This window comes from Salvelinus namaycush, chromosome 8 (assembly GCF_016432855.1).
Source record: "Salvelinus namaycush isolate Seneca chromosome 8, SaNama_1.0, whole genome shotgun sequence".
NCBI lineage: Eukaryota > Metazoa > Chordata > Actinopteri > Salmoniformes > Salmonidae > Salvelinus > Salvelinus namaycush.
This window is the reverse complement of record NC_052314.1, coordinates 3944055-3966137: the sequence shown is the minus strand read 5'-3', so window position 1 is coordinate 3966137 and position 22083 is coordinate 3944055. Positions and strand designations below refer to the sequence as shown.

At 46.0% G+C, this 22083-nt stretch overlaps 1 protein-coding gene across 3 annotated transcripts; it reads left to right on the top strand.

The window, feature by feature from the left end:
* The first annotated feature begins 863 nt into the window (after window positions 1-863).
* LOC120052312 (heparan-alpha-glucosaminide N-acetyltransferase-like) lies at window positions 864-17528 on the top strand. Of its 3 annotated transcripts, none has more exons than XM_038999148.1 (17): window positions 864-1068; window positions 2004-2119; window positions 2214-2350; window positions 2795-2913; window positions 3249-3318; window positions 3474-3543; window positions 4057-4237; window positions 4391-4421; window positions 4636-4796; window positions 5065-5180; window positions 8330-8451; window positions 9032-9158; window positions 9254-9340; window positions 9773-9850; window positions 10830-10900; window positions 14750-14909; window positions 15119-15236. In XM_038999148.1, exons 1-16 carry the CDS (start codon window positions 984-986, stop codon window positions 14865-14867), a joined length of 1689 nt encoding a protein of 562 aa, XP_038855076.1. In that variant the 5' UTR covers window positions 864-983; the 3' UTR covers window positions 14868-14909; window positions 15119-15236. The 3 variants fall into 3 exon arrangements, with proteins under 3 accessions (XP_038855076.1, XP_038855074.1, XP_038855075.1); XM_038999146.1 differs by having other exon boundaries at window positions 866-1068; window positions 14797-14909; window positions 15119-17528; XM_038999147.1 differs by lacking the exon at window positions 864-1068 and adding an exon at window positions 1549-1656 and having other exon boundaries at window positions 14797-14909; window positions 15119-17528.
* Window positions 17529-22083: the final 4555 nt, after the last annotated feature.

The window sequence follows — 22083 nt, the reverse complement described above, 5'->3', positions numbered from 1 at the left end:
TCCTTTATTATGTCACATTTGCTGGTAATAATTATTATTTTGATCGAAAACCGAATTTTGCTTCTTATTTCGTCATTACAAGCTACCATTATGGGAAAATGCTTTATTGGATAAATATGGCAACTCCTCTCTTGCTCAGATACAATTTGTATTTTTACTTAATTATCCATACTGGCTAATGATTATAATGACGATTCTGATCCAACCATTAATTCATACGTTGTTGTGCCCCTGGCCTGAGAGGATGGAAGTTAAATATGTAGATAGATGTAGAAAGGTATTGGTAACTAGCTAACGTTGCCCATGGACTGGATGGAAGTTATGCTACTTCCCGGCTCGAACCAGGGACTCTCTGCACACATCGACAACAGCCACCCTCGAAGCATCGTTACCCATCGCTCCACAAAAGCCGCGGCCCTTGCAGAGCAAGGGGAACAATTACTTCAAGGTCTCAGAGCGAGTGACGTCACCGATTGAAACGCTATTGGCGCGCACCACCGCTAACTAGCTAGCCATTTCAGATCGGTTACACTAGGACAACAAAAAAATAAAAGCAGGTACTGTATGACAGAGGGATAGACCATTTCATCAACATGAAAGAGAGGAGGATGACATTTGCTTTTCTCTACAAGTAGGGTGAGTCAACATGAGTTTCAACTTGCACGAACACACACACACACACACACACACACACACACACACACACACACACACACAAAGCAGAACCATAGACATGGCTTCCCCAGTGATTTTACACACACACACCGCTACTGGAAATCGCACAGATTCGCACTCATCACGAGTTGATTCACGTGCAGCACCGTTGTGTAATCGTACTTTGACCCTCCTCGCTCTCACTAGCATGTAAAAAAACAAAACAAGGTGGGATCGGAAGTGTTATGGAAAGAGGCAAAATAAAGACAAAACGCAAAGGCACATAGTCGGTCGGTGGGGACTGGGAGGGAAGGGAGAAAAACATCAACATGGTACAACCAGAAAAGCATTACAAGGTGTTTTTCCTAGCAGTGATTGCTTTGCTGGTTGCCATTTGCGTGGCAGAAGTCCCCTGTAAGTAAAATTATGAATAGTTAATTAAATCCATCTGTGCTGGTTAAAAAAAAACTCCCAGGGCTAAGGTTAGTTAAACGTTCGCTAGCGAGTTAAACAATATGAAAACTCACTCTTTGTCTGAAACTTTATGCCACAAATGATTGAAATTACTAAATGTGGTGGTTTCATTTCCTCGTTTGGTCGTAAGAAGCGACAGACGTGGTAGTGACAACGGTAGCTAGCTAGCCACGTATTGTGTGCTGTAGCTAATGCTAACTTGGAAATCTCCTATCATCTACAATAGTGTGTGGTTAACGTTACCTAGGCCATTGTCAGCCACTGAAAAAACGCTGGTTTAGCTAACCGCCCTATATCACAGCAACGTTTAAACTTCCCGGCTCCTCGGGGCTATTTATTTTTTCACTTCGAGGAGAAGCGGATTAATAAATCACATGATATCGGGAGTGTGACAGCCATAACGTCATGCCTCCCTCCCTCTATTGTGATTCAGTAACTAGCAGCAGTCTGAAGGCGAGGGCTGTTGACTTGCGGCTAGTCTTGGCTAGCTAGCTACCGATCACACATTGGTTAGAGGCTGACTTCGTGGTAAGTACTGTGCATGCCAAATGAGGACAATAACGTTTGAAGGATAGTCTATACAGCAGGAGTTTTTTATTCGAGGTTAACGGTTGTCAACAACGAGGAGAGTAGTAGTCACTAAGCAGCTACTGCAGTGTAGGCCTACACTGATGGACCATTGTACACGTTCTATCTAGACTAGACGTGTGTGTGTCTCAGCTTAAATATAAGCCTCTATTTACGCCACTGTTCATCAAAGACTGTGTGTAACTATTCTTATCAGATCTGCGTTTCACTCGCTTTCTCTCTGTGTGGGTGTGTGTCAATCTCTCTTTCTCTCTCTCTCTGTCTCTCTCTGTGTGTGTGTTCCCCAGTATGCCACCCTCGGCATAAGGCTGCAGTAGTAAAGATGGACGAGGCCTCTCTCACTGTCAACAATGAGCTGGATGCTGAGATGGTCGTGAGCTGGCTATCAGACCACTGCTATCAGGTAAGACTGACCTTTACTGCTGTATCACACACACACACACTCACACTCACACTCACACACACACTGTTGTCGTCATATTTCCCCTGTGCTCCAGTGTGTGTACCAGCCCCTGGGTGTGGTGCCAGCAGGCCCTGGACCAGGCATACCCAGCTCAGTGGACTTCACCGTGGGCACACAGCATGGCATCACCCTGCAGTTCAACAGCAGCCTCGTCAGCCTGGAACTCTGCAAGTAAGTACACACACACACACACACACACACACACACACACACACACACACACACACACACACACACACACACACACACACCACCATCAGCCTGGAACTCTGCACGTAAGTAAGGAACCACCTATCAACATTACCACTACTAACCAACCCTGGCCCTATGTCCAGCCCTATTCCCTATATAGTGAACTACTAGTGACCAGAGCCCTATTCCCTACATAGTGAACTACTAGTGACCAGGGCTCTACTAAAGTAGTGCACTATATAGGGAGAAGGATACCGTTTGGGACATACACCTTTATTATAGATCTGAAAGTATTGGACCTCAGTGTCTACAGTTGGATTTTGGACTGTAGGGTATAATTCAATGAGATATAATATCTAGCAAATGCATTGTATTTCTACAGGAAGTACACTCACTGGTAGTAGTTTCCTGTCTCCTCCCCAGGGTTCATTTCCACTTCTGGGAGCATGGTAACTACTCTCTGTGGGTCAAGAACCTGAATGACTCATCAGTGGTCAACTGTTCCATGATCACTGACACAGAACCGGTCAACAGCTACCTGCGTGAGGACACACACACTCTCTCCCACACACACACACACACACTCACACACATACACACTCACACACTCTCTCTCTCTCACACACACACACACACACTCACACACACACACACACACACACACACACACACACACACACACACACACACACACACACACACACACACACTCACACACATATACTCACACACTCTCTCTCTCTCACACACACACACTCACTCACACACTCTCTCTCTCTCTCTCACACTCTCTCTCTCACACGCGCACACACGCACTTTTATGTTAGTGCTGTGAAACCATAATTTTGAACAATGAAATGCCTTTCTGTCCTTAAAGCCATCATGGTGGCCTTTCTGTTGTTCACGGGACTGGCTCTACTGTCTGCTGTTGGAGGCACAGTCATGGGGTAGGTTTGGATTATTTTACATAACATAAACACACGTTTCCATTTACTATGTTACCGTATGTCATCCCATTGTCTTGAGCCTTCCATTTGCATTTTTCGTGGAGAGATGATCAGAGGCTTCTCCTAATCGATTGGTTATGTCTTGTATGGTACAGGCTGGACGTGGTGAAGAATCTGATGTTCCGATTGGGCAACTCCATGGAAACTGAGAGGCTTATCAACTCAGTGAGTCTCTGTGGTGTTCATCCAGACTTAGTTCTAGAACTGGGGTCACTACTGTTGATCAGGGGGGCCGCTACAGTTGATCGGGGGGGGGGGGGGGGGGGGGGGGGGGGGGGGCGCTACAGTTGACCGGGGGGGGGTCGCTACAGTTGACCGGGGGGGGGAGTCGCTACAGTTGATCGGGGGGGGGGGCCGCTACAGTTGATCGGGGGGGGGGGGGTCGCTACAGTTGACGGGGGGGGGGGGTCGCTACAGTTGATCTGGGGGGGGGGGGGGGGGGGTCGCTACAGTTGACCGGGGGGGGAGCGCTACAGTTGACCGGGGGGGGGGGGGCGCTACAGTTGATCGGGGGGGGCGCTACAGTTGTTATATTTTCTTCTCAACGTGGCTGAACTATGCTCCTAAAGCATTGTTCAATACCCTTGGTCCTGGAGAGATAATACTATACAGGGTATGCAGGCTTTTGTTCCAGCCCAACACTAACACCTTTTGACTTCCTCTCCTCTTTTCTCCTAGGAGCTGGGGTTTCCCGGCAGGACGGTGGAGACGGCCACAGACACCATACTCCCCACCCCCGCCACCCCCAGCCGGAGGCTCCGATCCCTGGACACTTTCAGAGGGTTGTCCCTGGTCATCATGGTGTTTGTCAACTACGGAGGAGGGAGGTACTGGTTCTTCAGACACGAGAGCTGGAACGGTGAGTCCACCGTTCGTTCAGAATAGGAAAATATTACGTACACACTTCTAGTGGTTTTTTATCAGGTTCTGGAGATCCAACAATATGTTCAGGAAAAATGACACTGAAGATAGATGACTGCATTGTTACCATGACGATATCCTCTCTTCACAGGACTCACAGTTGCTGATTTGGTCTTCCCCTGGTAATATCAGTTTATATATTTAGTATTTAAGGACAAAATGTATTGGCTTTTTATTGAGGAAATGTAACTTTGCTCCATAGGAGGAAACTGTGTGCCTCTAGTGAAGTCTCTGTCTCTCTCTGTGTCTCTCTCTCTCTCTCTGTGTCTCTCTCTCTCTCTCTCTCTCTCTGTGTCTCTCTCTCTCTCTCTCTCTCTCTCTCTCTCTCTCTCTCAGGTTTGTGTTCATCATGGGCACGTCTATATCCCTGTCTGTCAGCTCAGCCCTGCGGTGTGGTTTGTCACGTTTCTCTCTCTTCACCAAGGCAGTCTGGAGGAGTGTTCAGCTCTTCCTCATAGGACTCCTCATCATCAACCCCAACTACTGCCAGGGACCACGTCAGTGCACACACACGTACAGACGCACACACACGTACAGACGCACACACACGTACAGACGCACACACACGTACAGACGCACACACACGTACAGGCGCACACACAGACGCGCACAGCCACACACACACACGTACAGACACACACACATGTACACACACACACGTACGTACAGACACACACACACACGTGCTCACTCATTTACAATGTTTCACTCTTCTAATTTGTGTGTGTGTCTGTACGTGTGTGTGTGTGTGTGTGTGTACTACAGTATCATGGGACTCCCTGCGTATCCCTGGCGTGCTTCAGCGTCTGGCCTTCTCCTATCTGGTGGTGACCTCTCTGGACCTCTGTGTGGCCTGGAACAGCCTGGACAACCTTCCTGTGGTCAGAATACATCTCATTATACTGATAAAACTACATGTAGAATGAACAGGACTGCTGTAAATAAACTTATTATACTGTTATAACACAAGTAATCATGTAATAACCATGTCTGGATCTGTGTGTGGTGAGAAACCACCTGGACAACCTACCCGTGGTCAGACCAGCCTTATAACCATGTCCCGTGGTCAGACCAGCCTTATAACCACGTCCCCGTGGTCAGACCAGCCTTATAACCATGTCCCGTGGTCAGACCAGCCTTATAACCACGTCCCCGTGGTCAGACCAGCCTTATAACCGTGTCCCCGTGGTCAGACCAGCCTTATAACCGTGTCCCCGTGGTCAGACCAGCCTTATAACCATGTCCCGTGGTCAGACCAGCCTTATAACCGTGTCCCCGTGGTCAGACCAGCCTTATAACCATGTCCCGTGGTCAGACCAGCCTTATAACCATGTCCCGTGGTCAGACCAGCCTTATAACCACGTCCCCGTGGTCAGACCAGCCTTATAACCGCGTCCCCGTGGTCAGACCAGCCTTATAACCACGTCCCCGTGGTCAGACCAGCCTTATAACCACGTCCCGTGGTCAGACCAGCCTTATAACCGTGTCCCCGTGGTCAGACCAGCCTTATAACCACGTCCCCGTGGTCAGACCAGCCTTATAACCGCGTCCCCGTGGTCAGACCAGCCTTATAACCGCGTCCCCGTGGTCAGACCAGCCTTATAACCACGTCCCCGTGGTCTGACCAGCCTTATAACCATGTCCCCCGTGGTCAGACCAGCCTTATAACCACGTCCCCGTGGTCAGACCAGCCTTATAACCACGCCCCCGTGGTCAGACCAGCCTTATAACCACGTCCCCCGTGGTCAGACCAGCCTTATAACCGCGTCCCCGTGGTCAGACCAGCCTTATAACCACGTCCCCGTGGTCAGACCAGCCTTATAACCGCGTCCCCGTGGTCAGACCAGCCTTCTAACCACGTCCCCGTGGTCAGACCAGCCTTCTAACCACGTCCCCGTGGTCAGACCAGCCTTATAACCACGTCCCCGTGGTCAGACCAGCCTTATAACCACGTCCCCGTGGTCAGACCAGCCTTATGACCACGTCCCCGTGGTCAGACCAGCCTTATAACCACGACCACGTCCCCGTGGTCAGACCAGCCTTATAACCACGTCCCCGTGGTCAGACCAGCCTTATGACCACGCCCCCGTGGTCAGACCAGCCTTATAACCACGTCCCTGTGGTCAGACCAGCCTTATAACCACGTCCCCGTGGTCAGACCAGCCTTATGACCACGCCCCCGTGGTCAGACCAGCCTTATAACCGTGTCCCCCGTGGTCAGACCAGCCTTATAACCACGTCCCCGTGGTCAGACCAGCCTTATAACCGCGTCCCCGTGGTCAGACCAGCCTTATAACCATGTCCCCGTGGTCAGACCAGCCTTATAACCACGTCCCCGTGGTCAGACCAGCCTTATGACCACGTCCCCGTGGTCAGACCAGCCTTATAACCACGTCCCCGTGGTCAGACCAGCCTTATAACCACGTCCCCGTGGTCAGACCAGCCTTATGACCACGTCCCCGTGGTCAGACCAGCCTTATAACCGCGTCCCCGTGGTCAGACCAGCCTTCTAACCACGTCCCCGTGGTCAGACCAGCCTTATAACCACGACCACGTCCCCGTGGTCAGACCAGCCTTATAACCACGACCACGTCCCCGTGGTCAGACCAGCCTTATAACCACGACCACGTCCCCGTGGTCAGACCAGCCTTATAACCACGTCCCCGTGGTCAGACCAGCCTTATGACCACGCCCCCGTGGTCAGACCAGCCTTATAACCACGTCCCCGTGGTCAGACCAGCCTTATAACCACGTCCACGTGGTCAGACCAGCCTTATGACCACGCCCCCGTGGTCAGACCAGCCTTATAACCACGTCCCCGTGGTCAGACCAGCCTTATAACCACGTCCCCGTGGTCAGACCAGCCTTATAACCACGTCCCCGTGGTCAGACCAGCCTTATAACCACGCCCCCGTGGTCAGACCAGCCTTATAACCACGCCCCCGTGGTCAGACCAGCCTTGTAACCGCGTCCCCGTGGTCAGACCAGCCTTATAACCACGTCCCCGTGGTCAGACCAGCCTTATAACCACGTCCCCGTGGTCAGACCAGCCTTATAACCGCGTCCCCGTGGTCAGACCAGCCTTATAACCACGTCCCCGTGGTCAGACCAGCCTTATAACCACGTCCCCGTGGTCAGACCAGCCTTATAACCGCGTCCCCGTGGTCAGACCAGCCTTATAGCCATGTTATTACACGTCTAATCTAATATATGTCACAATAATGTCATGTCAAAATGTATCTCCAAATATATGCTGTAACGCTCACATTGAGTACAGACGGTTACAGTCAGATCAGTATAATAGTTTGTTTAAAACGTTTACATGCTTAGCAAGAAGAATGATTTCCCTAATAATCCTGTTTACATGGACACGTCTGAAATCAGGCTACCTGATGGGACTTTGATAAACGCAGAAAATCACCAATAAAAATGACCATTCTACCACAGCGACCATGTTATTATTTTTGTGAATCGTATTTGATTCTGAGTTTGGACACAAACTTTATATGTGAGAACTATTTCTAAGATGCATATTTTAAGTAGTTCTGAACTCTCTCGCACGTAACGGGGAGGTTCGCTCGGCGGATGCTGGCACATGCTCAGATCAAATACACCTCTGGAACGCCTCTTTAAGCTGTTCACATGTCCTAATCGTTTTAAAGATCAGAAAACCAGACGGATGCTTACTTCGATTATGACCTTTTATACACTGGTTTAAGATGAGCAGAGTAAGATGTTTTACATGACTATTACATAATCAACCCTGCTGCCATTATCAGTTTAATATCTAATTAATTATTGTGCATGTAACCGTACTCATTGTCACATAACCATCTTCTGACACTCAACATCAGCTAACTGTGACATGGACCGTTCTAGATGTACTGAAGAGATTGTTTTCAGACAGAATCCACCCCATTTCCATTTCACTTGGTGTTAATGTTGAGCTGTCTGCTGGTCGGTGTTGTTTCCATAGTGACCAAAACGGTTGTTTTGTTTTGGTGTTTTTTAATATATATTTTTTACCCAGGATGCTTGGTGGTACTCTGCTCGTGAGTTCCTGCTCTACTGGCCAGCCTGGCTGTGTGTGGTCGTCTTGGAAACCGTGTGGCTCTGTCTCACCTTCCTGCTCCCTGTTCCTGACTGCCCAAGGTGAGTTACGGGGGAAGACTATGGCCGTGAACACATTGAGACAACACTGTTCCTGACTGCCCAAGGTGAGATGAGAGGGAAGACTATGGCCGTGAACACATTGAGACAACACTGTTCCTGACTGCCCAAGGTGAGATGAGAGGGAAGACTATGGCCGTGAACACATTGAGACAACACTGTTCCTGACTGCCCAAGGTGAGATGAGAGGGAAGACTATGGCCGTGAACACATTGAGACAACACTGTTCCTGACTGCCCAAGGTGAGTTACGGGGGAAGACTATGGCCGTGAACACATTGAGACAACACTGTTTCAATGGGAGTCATCCGTCACAGGATGAATGACAACGGAGATGATTCCCCCGCCACCCCTCCCCCACACCAAAAAATGGTCTGACTTTTTACATATGCAACTCATCTGACAATAGTTGACTTGAGTTGTACTTTTGACGGACAAAAAACAGTTCATATATGATTTAATCCATGTCCATGAGTCTGAGGGTGGCCGGAGGTGATAGGAAGTAGGAGATAACTAACACCTGACTCAAATCATCCACTAACCATCATCTTCTCTCTCCTCAGTGGTTATTTGGGCCCAGGTGGTATTGGGGACATGGGCCAGTACCCAAACTGCACTGGGGGAGCAGCTGGATATGTAGACCGCTGGTTACTGGGAGAGAACCACATCTACCAAACACCTTCCTCACGGGTGAGTTAAACGCCGACTTCTTTCAGGCAACAAAGAGAAAAAGACTTTCTGCAGGTGTGTTTTTTGGTTCATAACGTGGCGTGTTCGTTCTTCAGGTGATCTACAAGTCTCACATGCCCTTTGATCCAGAGGGAGTCCTTGGCAGCATCAACTCTGTCTTCATGGCTTTCCTGGGACTACAGGTTACTGGAATTATCATTCACTATCTCGCTCTGTCGCTGTCTCTCTTGTCTCTTTCTTACGGTCTCTGTTTCTCTCTCTGTGTCTCGGTCTCTCTGTGTCTGTCTGTCTCTGTTTCTCTCTCTGTGTCTCGGTCTCTCTGTGTCTGTCTCTGTTTCTCTCTCTGTGTCTCGGTGTCTCTGTCTCTGTTTCTCTCTCTGTCTCGGTCTGTTTGTCTCTCTCAACACTCCTTCTCTGCATCCAAACTAATCTGTGTTTCTCTCACATATTCCTTCTCTTTCCAGTTGTTCTGTTTCTACACTACTAGAGCGATGTGTGTAATTTGCAGACGTGGAGTTACATGTTTCTGCTCATCCTAACTGAATGGATCAGTCTAATGTAATAAATGGGATTAACTTTGAGGGTCCGTTTTTGTCCCTGATATCTGTATCCAGGCAGGAAAGATCCTCCTCCACTACAAGGATCAGCATTCCAGTATAATGGCCCGGTTCCTCATATGGAGCCTGGTTCTGGTGAGACGATCACATTGCTGTTTGTCATTACTGTATTAGCTTTTGGTATATAGCCTTGGTCTGTCGCGTAGGCCTTGGTCTGTCGCGTAGGCCTTGGTCTGTCGCGTAAGCCTTGGTCTGTCGCACAGCCTTGGTCTGTCGCGTAAGCCTTGGTCTGTCGCGTAAGCCTTGGTCTGTCGCGTAAGCCTTGGTCTGTCGCGTAAGCCTTGGTCTGTCGCGTAAGCCTTGGTCTGTCGCGTAAGCCTTGGTCTGTCGCGTAAGCCTTGGTCTGTCGCGTAGGCCTTGGTCTGTCGCGTAAGCCTTGGTCTGTCGCGTAAGCCTTGGTCTGTCGCGTAGGCCTTGGTCTGTCGCGTAAGCCTTGGTCTGTCGCGTAAGCCTTGGTCTGTCGCGTAAGCCTTGGTCTGTCGCGTAAGCCTTGGTCTGTCGCGTAAGCCTTGGTCTGTCGCGTAAGCCTTGGTCTGTCGCGTAAGCCTTGGTCTGTCGCACAGCCTTGGTCTGTCGCGTAAGCCTTGGTCTGTCGCGTAGGCCTTGGTCTGTCGCGTAGGCCTTGGTCTGTCGCGTAAGCCTTGGTCTGTCGCGTAAGCCTTGGTCTGTCGCGTAAGCCTTGGTTACAAGGCTGGTCTGACCACGGGGACGCGGTCACAAGGCTGGTCAGACCACGGGGACGCGGTCACAAGCCTTGGTCTGTTACGCAGCCTTGGTCTGTCACGCAGCCTTGGTCTGTCACGCAGCCTTGGTCTGTCACGCAGCCTTGGTCTATCGGGCAGCGTTGGTCTGTCACGCAGCCTTGGTCTGTCACGCAGCCTTGGTATGCAGCCGTGGTCTATCACGCAGCCTTGGTCTGTACCATATTTTATCAGACTGAACCTCCATAGGTCTTCATATGACAACACAGAGACATAGCAGCATAGTATTTCTGCGTTCACCGTGCCTGTATTTTCCTTGTTAGCGTGACGTATCTAAATGTTTATCTTTCCAGGGAATCATATCAGCCACTCTGACCAAATGTTCACTGAATGAAGGCTTCATCCCCGTCAACAAGAATCTATGGTAAGGAGACCAGACCACTTCATAATGCAGTTTAACACTCTCAGGGCCAGTTTCCTGGACACTGATTTAAATCTAGTCCTGGACTAAAGAGCACTTTGAATGGAGACTTTTCATTGAGCGTGTTTCTTAGTCCAGGACTAGTTTTAGGCTAATCTGTGTGCGGGAAACTGGCCCTTGATATTTCCTAGTAGGGCCGGGACAAAACTCGTTAGTGTCACAAAGAACACAAAGCTGATTTACCTTCTTTAGGAAAACAGCCCTGATGTTGGAAACATCATTATGATGGAAAACAGCCCTGATGTTGGAAACATCATTATGATGGAAAACAGCCCTGATGTTGGAAACAAACATCATTATGATGGAAAACAGCCCTGATGTTGGAAACAAACATCATTATGATGGAAAACAGCCCTGATGTTGGAAACAAACATCATTATGATGGAAAACAGCCCTGATGTTGGAAACAAACATCATTATGATGGAAAACAGCCCTGATGTTGGAAACAAACATCATTATGTTAGAAAACAGCCCTGATGTTGGAAACAAACATCATTATGTTGGGAAACAGCCCTGATGTTGGAAACATCATTATGTTGGGAAACGGCCCTGATGTTGGAAACATCATTATGTTGGGAAACGGCCCTGATGTTGGAAACATCATTATGTTGGGAAACGGCCCTGATGTTGGAAACATCATTATGTTGGGAAACGGCCCTGATGTTGGAAACATCATTATGTTGGGAAACGGCCCTGATGTTGGAAACATCATTATGTTGGGAAACGGCCCTGATGTTGGAAACATCATTATGTTGGGAAACGGCCCTGATGTTGGAAACATCATTATGTTGGGAAACGGCCCTGATGTTGGAAACATCATTATGTTGGGAAACGGCCCTGATGTTGGAAACATCATTATGTTGGGAAACGGCCCTGATGTTGGAAACATCATTATGTTGGGAAACGGCCCTGATGTTGGAAACATCATTATGTTGGGAAACGGCCCTGATGTTGGAAACATCATTATGTTGGGAAACGGCCCTGATGTTGGAAACATCATTATGTTGGGAAACGGCCCTGATGTTGGAAACATCATTATGTTGGGAAACGGCCCTGATGTTGGAAACATCATTATGTTGGGAAACGGCCCTGATGTTGGAAACATCATTATGTTGGGAAACGGCCCTGATGTTGGAAACGGCCCTGATGTTGGAAACATCATTATGTTGGGAAACGGCCCTGATGTTGGAAACATCATTATGTTGGGAAACGGCCCTGATGTTGGAAACATCATTATGTTGGGAAACGGCCCTGATGTTGGAAACATCATTATGTTGGGAAACGGCCCTGATGTTGGAAACAAACATCATTATGTTGGAAAACGGCCCTGATGTTGGAAACAAACATCATTATGTTGGAAAACGGCCCTGATGTTGGAAACAAACATCATTATGATGGAAAACAGCCCTGATGTTGGAAACAAACATCATTATGTTGGAAAACAGCCCTGATGTTGGAAACAAACATCATTATGTTGGAAAACGGCCCTGATGTTGGAAACAAACATCATTATGTTGGAAACAAACATCATTATGTTGGAAAACGGCCCTGATGTTGGAAACAAAAATCATTATGATGGAAAACGGCCCTGATGTTGGGAACAAACATTATGTTGGAAACAAACATCATTATGATGGAAAACAGCCCTGATGTTGGAAACAAACATCATTATGATGGAAAACAGCCCTGATGTTGGAAACAAACATCATTATGTTGGAAAACAGCCCTGATGTTGGAAACAAACATCATTATGATGGAAAACAGCCCTGATGTGGGAAACAAACATCATCATGATGGAAAACAGCCCTGATGTTGGAAACAAACATCATTATGTTGGAAAACAGCCCTGATGTTGGAAACAAACATCATTATGTTGGAAAACAGCCCTGATGTTGGAAACAAACATCATCATGATGGAAACAAACATCATTATGATGGAAAACAAACATCATTATGTTGGAAACAAACATCATTATGTTGGAAACAAACATCATTATGTTGGAAAACGGCCCTGATGTTGGAAACAAACATCATTATGATGGAAAACAGCCCTGATGTTGGAAACAAACATCATTATGTTGGAAAACAGCCCTGATGTTGGAAACAAACATCATTATGATGGAAAACGGCCCTGATGTTGGAAACAAACATTATGTTGGAAACAAACATCATTATGTTGGAAAACGGCCCTGATGTTGGAAACAAACATCATTATGATGGAAAACAGCCCTGATGTTGGAAACAAACGTCATTATGATGGAAAACAGCCCTGATGTTGGAAACAAACATCATTATGATGGAAAACAGCCCTGATGTTGGAAACAAACATCATTATGATGGAAAACAGCCCTGATGTTGGAAACAAACATCATTATGATGGAAAACAGCCCTGATGTTGGAAACAAACATCATTATGTTGGAAAACAGCCCTGATGTTGGAAACAAACATCATTATGTTGGAAACAAACATCATCATGATGGAATCAAACATCATTATGATGGAAACAAACATCATTATGATGGAAAACAGCCCTGATGTTGGAAACAAACATCATTATGCTGGAAAACAGCCCTGATGTTGGAAACAAACATAATGTCTGTCATCCAGAGTCACATGTATTTATTTTCCATATTTTACACCCAGCAGGTTTTTAAAGCACCAAACAGTTTTGCTTCGTGTTTTATTTTGTTGCCATGGAATAAGTGTAGCAATACTGGAATCATCAGTGCCCTAGTTCATAGTGTAGTGTGGAATCATCAGTGCCCTAGTTCATAGTGTGGAATCATCAGTGCCCAAGTTCGTAGTGTGGAATCATCAGTGCCCTAGTTCGTAGTGTGGAATCATCAGTGCCCTAGTTCATAGTGTAGTGTGGAATCATCAGTGCCCTAGTTCGTAGTGTGGAATCATCAGTGCCCTAGTTCATAGTGTAGTGTGGAATCATCAGTGCCCTAGTTAATAGTGTAGTGTGGAATCATCAGTGCCCTAGTTAATAGTGTAGTGTGGAATCATCAGTGCCCTAGTTCATAGTGTAGTGTGGAATAATCAGTGCCCTAGTTCATAGTGTAGTGTGGAATCATCAGTGCCCTAGTTCATAGTGTAGTGTGGAATAATCAGTGCCCTAGTTCGTAGTGTGGAATCATCAGTGCCCTAGTTCATAGTGTAGTGTGGAATCATCAGTGCCCTAGTTCATAGTGTAGTGTGGAATCATCAGTGCCCTAGTTCATAGTGTAGTGTGGAATCATCAGTGCCCTAGTTCATAGTGTGGAATCATCAGTGCCCTAGTTCGTAGTGTGGAATCATCAGTGCCCTAGTTCGTAGTGTGGAATCATCAGTGCCCTAGTTCATAGTGTAGTGTGGAATCATCAGTGCCCTAGTTCATAGTGTAGTGTGGAATCATCAGTGCCCTAGTTCATAGTGTAGTGTGGAATCATCAGTGCCCTAGTTCATAGTGTAGTGTGGAATCATCAGTGCCCTAGTTCATAGTGTGGAATCATCAGTGCCCTAGTTCGTAGTGTGGAATCATCAGTGCCCTAGTTCATAGTGTAGTGTGGAATCATCAGTGCCCTAGTTCATAGTGTAGTGTGGAATCATCAGTGCCCTAGTTCGTAGTGTGGAATCATCAGTGCCCTAGTTCATAGTGTAGTGTGGAATCATCAGTGCCCTAGTTCGTAGTGTAGTGTGGAATCATCAGTGCCCTAGTTCGTAGTGTGGAATCATCAACCTCTGAGTTGTCTGTCTGTCAGGTCTCTCTCCTACGTCACCACCCTGGCGTGTTTTGTCTGTCTGTCAGGTCTCTCTCCTACGTGACCACCCTGGCGTGTTTTGTCTGTCTGTCAGGTCTCTCTCCTACGTCACCACCCTGGCGTGTTTTGCCTTGCTGCTTCTGGTGTCGATCTACTACACAGTAGATGTGAAGAGGTGGTGGTCTGGGGCGCCCTTCTACTACCCTGGTGAGAACCCGTTCTATATCAGCAGCTCTGCTTTCTACATTTTTATATATAGAAATGTAACGCATAGATCTGACAACGATCCCTATTCTGCATGACAGGAGAATCACGTCTGTTCTAAACTATATACATTTCTATCTGAATGTTACGCAACTCCTGAACAAATCCCTCTGACCCCCTGTGCTCTATCCTGACCTTTGACCCTTTTCCAGGTATGAACTCCATCCTGGTGTACGTGGGCCACGAGGTCCTGGAGGAGTACTTCCCGTTCCGCTGGCGCATGGCCAACAGCCAATCCCACGCAGAGCACCTGACCCAGAACCTATTGGCCACTTCCTGCTGGGTCCTCATCTCCTTCCTGCTGTACAGGAAGAACGTCTTCTGGAAGATCTAGAGGGCCAGGACGTGTTTCAATAAGTCTTTCTTCAAGCCCTCTACAGATTTAGGGGGAAGATCTAAGGGGCCGGGCTGCGTCTCATAAGTGTTATCTCAAGTCTTTCTGAAGGATCTACTCTCTTCAATTCCTTGTGTCCTTTAACCAACGATCCACTGGGTGATGTCGAGCTGGGCCGTATCTCAATAGTCTCCTCAATTCCTTGTGTCCTTTAACCAACGATCCACTGGGAGATGTCGAGCTGGGCCGTATCTCAATAGTCTCTTTAATTCCTTGTGTCTTGTAACCAACGATCCACTGGGAGATGTCGATCTGGGCCGTATCTCAATAGTCTCCTCAATTCCTTGTGTCCTTTAACCAACGATCCACTGGGAGATGTCGAGCTGGGCCGTATCTCAATAGTCTCCTTAATTCCTTGTGTCCTTTAACCAACGATCCACTGGGAGATGTCGAGCTGGGCCGTATCTCAATAGTCTCCTTAATTCCTTGTGTCTTGTAACCAACGATCCACTGGGAGATGTCGAGCTGGGCCGTATCTCAATAGTCTCCTTAATTCCTTGTGTCTTGTAACCAACGATCCACTGGGAGATGTCGATCTGGGCCGTATCTCAATAGTCTCCTCAATTCCTTGTGTCCTTGAAGATCTTTGGCGGGGTTGCATTTCACTTGCCTTTCATCAATTCCTTGTATCCTTTCTCCAGCTTCCATTTTAAAAAGGGATAGCGTAAAGCGCTTCCTCTCCTTGTTTCCTTTCCTCATGTGCTCTCCTTGCTGGACGCTGATGTTTTGAGAAAGGGAACATAATCACTCAGGAAAAGGCTGGTCTGTGATTGTATCCAAGAGACACGGAAACTCAAACCATTGTTCTACTCATACAAATCAAATGTTATTAGTCACATGCGCCGAATACAACAGTCACCTTTAGAGACTTACCCTTTGGGTCTAGACGGATGGACTGTCTGGCTGCGTACCATTTGAGGACGGCTTTTGTGGAACATAGACTTGATCTCCCCAATCGTGGCATTTGGCTCAACCTTATCGTGAAATGTTTACTGACGAGCCCCGTAACCAACAATACAGTTCAAGAAAATCGAGCTAATGGAAACGATGCTACAGGCTCTGGTCTACGCTACACTTTCACTATGGACACACAGTTCAGAGGTCACTGAGATGTGTGTGGGATCAAACTGGCCTTCACAACAAAAAAGAATGGGAGTGTACAGCCAAACGGGTATGGAATAGTGTACCATTAGATAATACCAATGTGTTGATTCTCGTTTGTGCATGTACGAGCGCTTGCTTTCTTGGGACTGAAACAACCAATGCCAGACAGTTGAAATAACTTGTACTAATTAATGACGTTGTCTTTTTATTGCCAAAGTCATCAAGGAAATGAATGATGGATGAACCAACCGCCAACTAACTGTATGTGTATATTTCATGGGTCGTTCCACAAATTCGGTGCCTTTTTGAGAAGTGTAACTTGGTAAAAAAAAAAGGGAAAAAAGGTTTTATTTCACCTCATTTTCATATTCTGTCATAAAGAGCACATATTCAACTTCATGACATGTTTTCCCATCTCAAAAGTACTACAGTAGGTGCCTGTTCAATGCCCAATAAAGTAACAGGGTTGATGACCTCATCGTAAATCCCATTGTGACGGGAGAAGGAAAGCTTGTGTGCAACAGGGAGTGGCAATTTTAAATGCAAGAATCACCAAAAATGTTTAATTGTTAAAAAAATGTCTAGCTTTTCTGTCTATGGGTAACAGGGTTGACTTGTAATGCTCGACACGCTCAGTTTTCCACCACAAAACGCCAGATAATGGCCATAAAGAGTAAAACCAGCTCACCTGCTTTTACATGATTTGACTATTAGATGTTCAATGTCTCTTTTGAAAAAAAATATTTAAAAATGAATAATTTTGCCCTATTAAAATGAGACTTCAGTTCACGTAACAGGGTTGACTTTAAAATGAGGGACAGGTAATTTAATCCCTAAATAATCTTTAGAAATGACTTTTTGTCAAAGTAACAAAATAACTAGGGCTTTACAACGATGGTGAAAACTTGGGAGACGTTTTTGGGGTTTAAGTCTGTTAAAATCTTCCTAGAAGTCGGTGCAGAGGGTGCAAGGGGGGGGGCGTGTCAAAATGCTGAATTATGTCACTTTAGAAGTCTTTATTCATGTAAAAAAAAAAAAAAAAATCGGATTGATTGAATTTTCCATGTGGTCTATATTAAAGAGCGCTTCATTTAAAATAACAGGCTTTTTTTCTTTTCTTTTCCTACTTAAAATATCAAAGGGATGCAAAAGGACCTTATTTTGTGGAATGATCCTCTATATGAACATAGAGCATTGTGCCAAAACACTACAGAAGAAGAAACCACGTTTAAGTCCCAAATAGCACCCTATTCCCTTTTATAGTGCACTACTTTTAACCAGAGCCATATGGGTCCTGGTCAAAAGGAGTGCACCATATTGCCTTTTATAGTGCACTACTTTTAACCAGAGCCATATGGGTCCTGGTCAAAAGGAGTGCACCATATTCCCTTTTATAGTGCACTACTTTTAACCAGAGCCATATGGGTCCTGGTCAAAAGGAGTGCACCATATTGCCTTTTATAGTGCACTACTTTTAACCAGAGCCATATGGGTCCTGGTCAAAAGGAGTGCACCATATTCCCTTTTATAGTGCACTACTTTTAACCAGAGCCCTATGGGTCCTGGTCAAAAGGAGTGCACTACAAAGGGTACTATTTTAGGATGTAAATTATGACTTTCCTTTAGGTAATTGTACTGTATGACATGTAAATGAGCACAAAGAATGGCAGGACACAACTATTCATGCAACACAATGATGATTTATACCAAATTCAGACAACTGTAAACTTCTGTTACTGTATCATACTCAATGCCCAAGTACTAGTATTTGTGTTTTAATGGTGTGGTTAATGAATTAAACTGTAAAAATGATAATATATCGACCGAAGCTCATGCAAATAATGTGATGTGTACTTTTCATCGTTGTGAATAAATTGTATCAATATCTTTTTAAATGCGACCAAAGACGACTAGCAGTGCTATTTGATACAGTTACCCAAATAAAAACCTCATTAAATAAATAGGAAAATGTATTCTCTCACTGCTGTTATTCACTCAGGGTAAGACCCACTGGGCATACACTGGTTGAATCAATATTGTCACCACGTCATTTCAATTAAATTACTTTGATACCAACGCGCAATAGACGTTGAATTGACGTCTGTGCTCAGTGGGGAGAGTCTGCTAAATGACTAAAATGTAAATAAATTTGTGCCAAATGGCAGCCTATTCCTTATATAGTGCACTACTTTAGTCCAGAGCCCTATGGCACCCTATTCCCTTTTTAGTGCACTACTTTAGACCGGCACCCTATTCCCTATATAGTGCACTACTTTAGACCGGCACCCTATTCCCTATATAGTGCACTACTTTAGACCAGAGCCCTATGGCACCCTATTCCCTATATAGTGCAATACTTTCGATCAGAGCCCTATGCCACCCTATTCCCTATATAGTGCCCTACTTTAGACCAGAGCCCTATTCCCTATATAGTGCACTACTTTAGACCAGAGCCCTATTGGTCCTGGTCAGAAGGAGCAGGGTACTCTATATAGTGAATAAAGCCCTATTGGTCCTGGTCAGAAGTAGCAGGGTACTCTATATAGTGAATAAAGCCCTATTGGTCCTGGTCAGAAGTAGCAGGGTACTCTATATAGTGAATAAAGCCCTGTTGGTCCTGGTCAGAAGTAGCAGGGTACTCTATATAGTGAATAAAGCCCTATTGGTCCTGGTCAGAAGTAGCAGGCTACTCTATATAGTGAATAAAGCCCTATTGGTCCTGGTCAGAAGTAGCAGGCTACTCTATATAGTGAATAAAGCCCTGTTGGTCCTGGTCAGAAGTAGCAGGCTACTCTATATAGTGAATACAGCCCTATTGGTCCTGGTCAGAAGTAGCAGGCTACTCTATTTAGTGAATAAAGCCCTATTGGTCCTGGTCAGAAGTAGCAGGCTACTCTATTTAGTGAATGAAGCCCTATTGGTCCTGGTCAGAAGTAGCAGGCTACACTATATAGTGAATAAAGCCCTATTGGTCCTGGTCAGAAGTAGCAGGCTACTCTATATAGTGAATGAAGCCCTATTGGTCCTGGTCAGAAGTAGCAGGCTACACTATATAGTGAATAAAGCCATATTGGTCCTGGTCAGAAGTAGCAGGCTACTCTATATAGGGAATAAAGCCCTATTGGTCCTGGTCAGAAGTAGCAGGCTACTCTATATAGTGAATAAAGCCCTGTTGGTCCTGGTCAGAAGTAGCAGGCTACTATATATAGTGAATAAAGCCCTATTGGTCCTGGTCAGAAGGATTATGCTACTCTATATAGTGAATAAAGCCCTGTTGGTCCTGGTCAGAAGTAGCAGGCTACACTATATAGTGAATAAAGCCCTATTGGTCCTGGTCAGAAGTAGCAGGCTACACTATATAGTGAATAAAGCCCTATTGGTCCTGGTCAGAAGTAGCAGGCGACTCTATATAGGGAATATAGCCCTGTTGGTCCTGGTCAGAAGTAGCAGGCTACTCTATATAGTGAATGAAGCCCTGTTGGTCCTGGTCAGAAGTAGCAGGCTACTCTATATAGTGAATAAAGCCCTGTTGGTCCTGGTCAGAAGTAGCAGGCTACTCTATATAGTGAATAAAGCCCTTTTGGTCCTGGTCAGAGGTAGCAGGCTACACTATATAGTGAATAAAGCCCTGTTGGTCCTGGTCAGAAGTAGCAGGCTACTCTATATAGTGAATAAAGCCCTGTTGGTCCTGGTCAGAAGTAGCAGGCTACTCTATATAGTGAATAAAGCCCTATTGGTCCTGGTCAGAAGTAGCAGGCTACTCTATATAGTGAATAAAGCCCTGTTGGTCCTGGTCAGAAGTAGCAGGCTACTCTATATAGTGAATAAAGCCCTGTTGGTCCTGGTCAGAAGTAGCAGGCTACTCTATATAGTGAATAAATTCCTGTTGGTCCTGGTCAGAAGTAGCAGGCTACTCTCTATATAGTGAATAAAGCCCTGTTGGTCCTGGTCAGAAGTAGCAGGCTACTCTCTATATAGTGAATAAAGCCCTGTTGGTCCTGGTCAGAGGTAGCAGGCTACACTATATAGTGAATCAAGCCCTATTGGTCCTGGTCAGAAGTAGCAGGCTACTCTATATAGGGAATAAAGCCCTGTTGGTCCTGGTCAGAAGTAGCAGGCTACTCTATATAGTGAATATAGCCCTGTTGGTCCTGGTCAGAAGTAGCAGGCTACTATATAGTGAATAAAGCCCTGTTGGTCCTGGTCAGAAGTAGCAGGGTACTCTATATAGTGAATAAAGCCCTGTTGGTCCTGGTCAGAAGTAGCAGGCTACTCTATATAGTGAATAAAGCCCTGTTGGTCCTGGTCAGAAGTAGCAGGCTACTCTATATAGTGAATAAAGCCCTATTGGTCCTGGTCAGAAGTAGCAGGCTACTCTATATAGTGAATAAAGCCCTGTTGGTCCTGGTCAGAAGTAGCAGGCTACTCTATATAGTGAATAAAGCCCTGTTGGTCCTGGTCAGAAGTAGCAGGCTACTCTATATAGTGAATAAAGCCCTGTTGGTCCTGGTCAGAAGTAGCAGGCTACTCTATATAGTGAATAAAGCCCTATTGGTCCTGGTCAGAAGGAGCAGGCTACTCTCTATATAGTGAATAAAGCCCTGTTGGTCCTGGTCGGAAGTAGCAGGCTACTCTATATAGTGAATAAAGCCCTGTTGGTCCTGGTCAGAAGTAGCAGGCTACTCTATATAGTGAATAAAGCCCTGTTGGTCCTGGTCAGAAGTAGCAGGCTACTCTATATAGTGAATAAAGCCCTATTGGTCCTGGTCAGAAGTAGCAGGCTACTCTCTATATAGTGAATAAAGCCCTGTTGGTCCTGGTCAGAAGTAGCAGGGTACTCTATATAGGGAATAAAGCCCTGTTGGTCCTGGTCAGAAGTAGCAGGCTACACTATATAGGGAATAAAGCCCTGTTGGTCCTGGTCAGAAGTAGCAGGCTACTCTATATAGTGAATAAAGCCCTGTTGGTCCTGGTCAGAAGGAGCAGGGTACTCTATATAGTGAATAAAGCCCTGTTGGTCCTGGTCAGAAGTAGCAGGCTACTCTCTATATAGTGAATAAAGCCCTATTGGTCCTGGTCAGAAGTAGCAGGCTACTCTATATAGTGAATAAAGCCCTGTTGGTCCTGGTCAGAAGTAGCAGGCTACACTATATAGGGAATTGGGGCGGCAGCGTAGCCTAGTGGTTAGAGCGTTGGACTAATAACCGAAAGTTTGCAAGATCGAATCCCTGAGTTGACATGGTACAAATCTGTCGTTCTGCCCCTGAACAAGGCAGTTAACCCACTGTTCCAAGGCCGTCATTGAAAATAAGAATTTGTTCTTAAAACTGACTTGCCGAGTTAAATAAATAAAAATAGAGTTCAATTTACATCCTGACATTCTTTTGTTGTTGTTGTTGTTGTTTTAGACATTTGAACATTCCATGTGATTCCTTTAAATGATTTTATTTTAATTAAAGGTACTCTCTTACATGTGATCTGTTTGCGTTTAGTCCTTGTGCCGTTTTGTTCTTACTTTACAACGTTGTTTCCATCAACTAGTGATGTTTCGTTGAATCGGGTGTGTTTGTGCTGGGACCAAAATGTGCACACCCAGTGGGATTTATTGAGAAGCACTGT

Coding starts and splice junctions, on each gene's coding strand:
- LOC120052312 (XM_038999146.1), top strand. CDS start 984: ATGGTACAACCAGAAAAGCATTACAAGGTGTTTTTCCTAGCAGTGATT. Junction 3,319..3,473: donor GTTGGAGGCACAGTCATGGG/GTAGGTTTGGAT, acceptor TGTATGGTACAG/GCTGGACGTGGTGAAGAATC. Junction 10,901..14,796: donor CCCGTCAACAAGAATCTATG/GTAAGGAGACCA, acceptor TCTGTCTGTCAG/GTCTCTCTCCTACGTCACCA.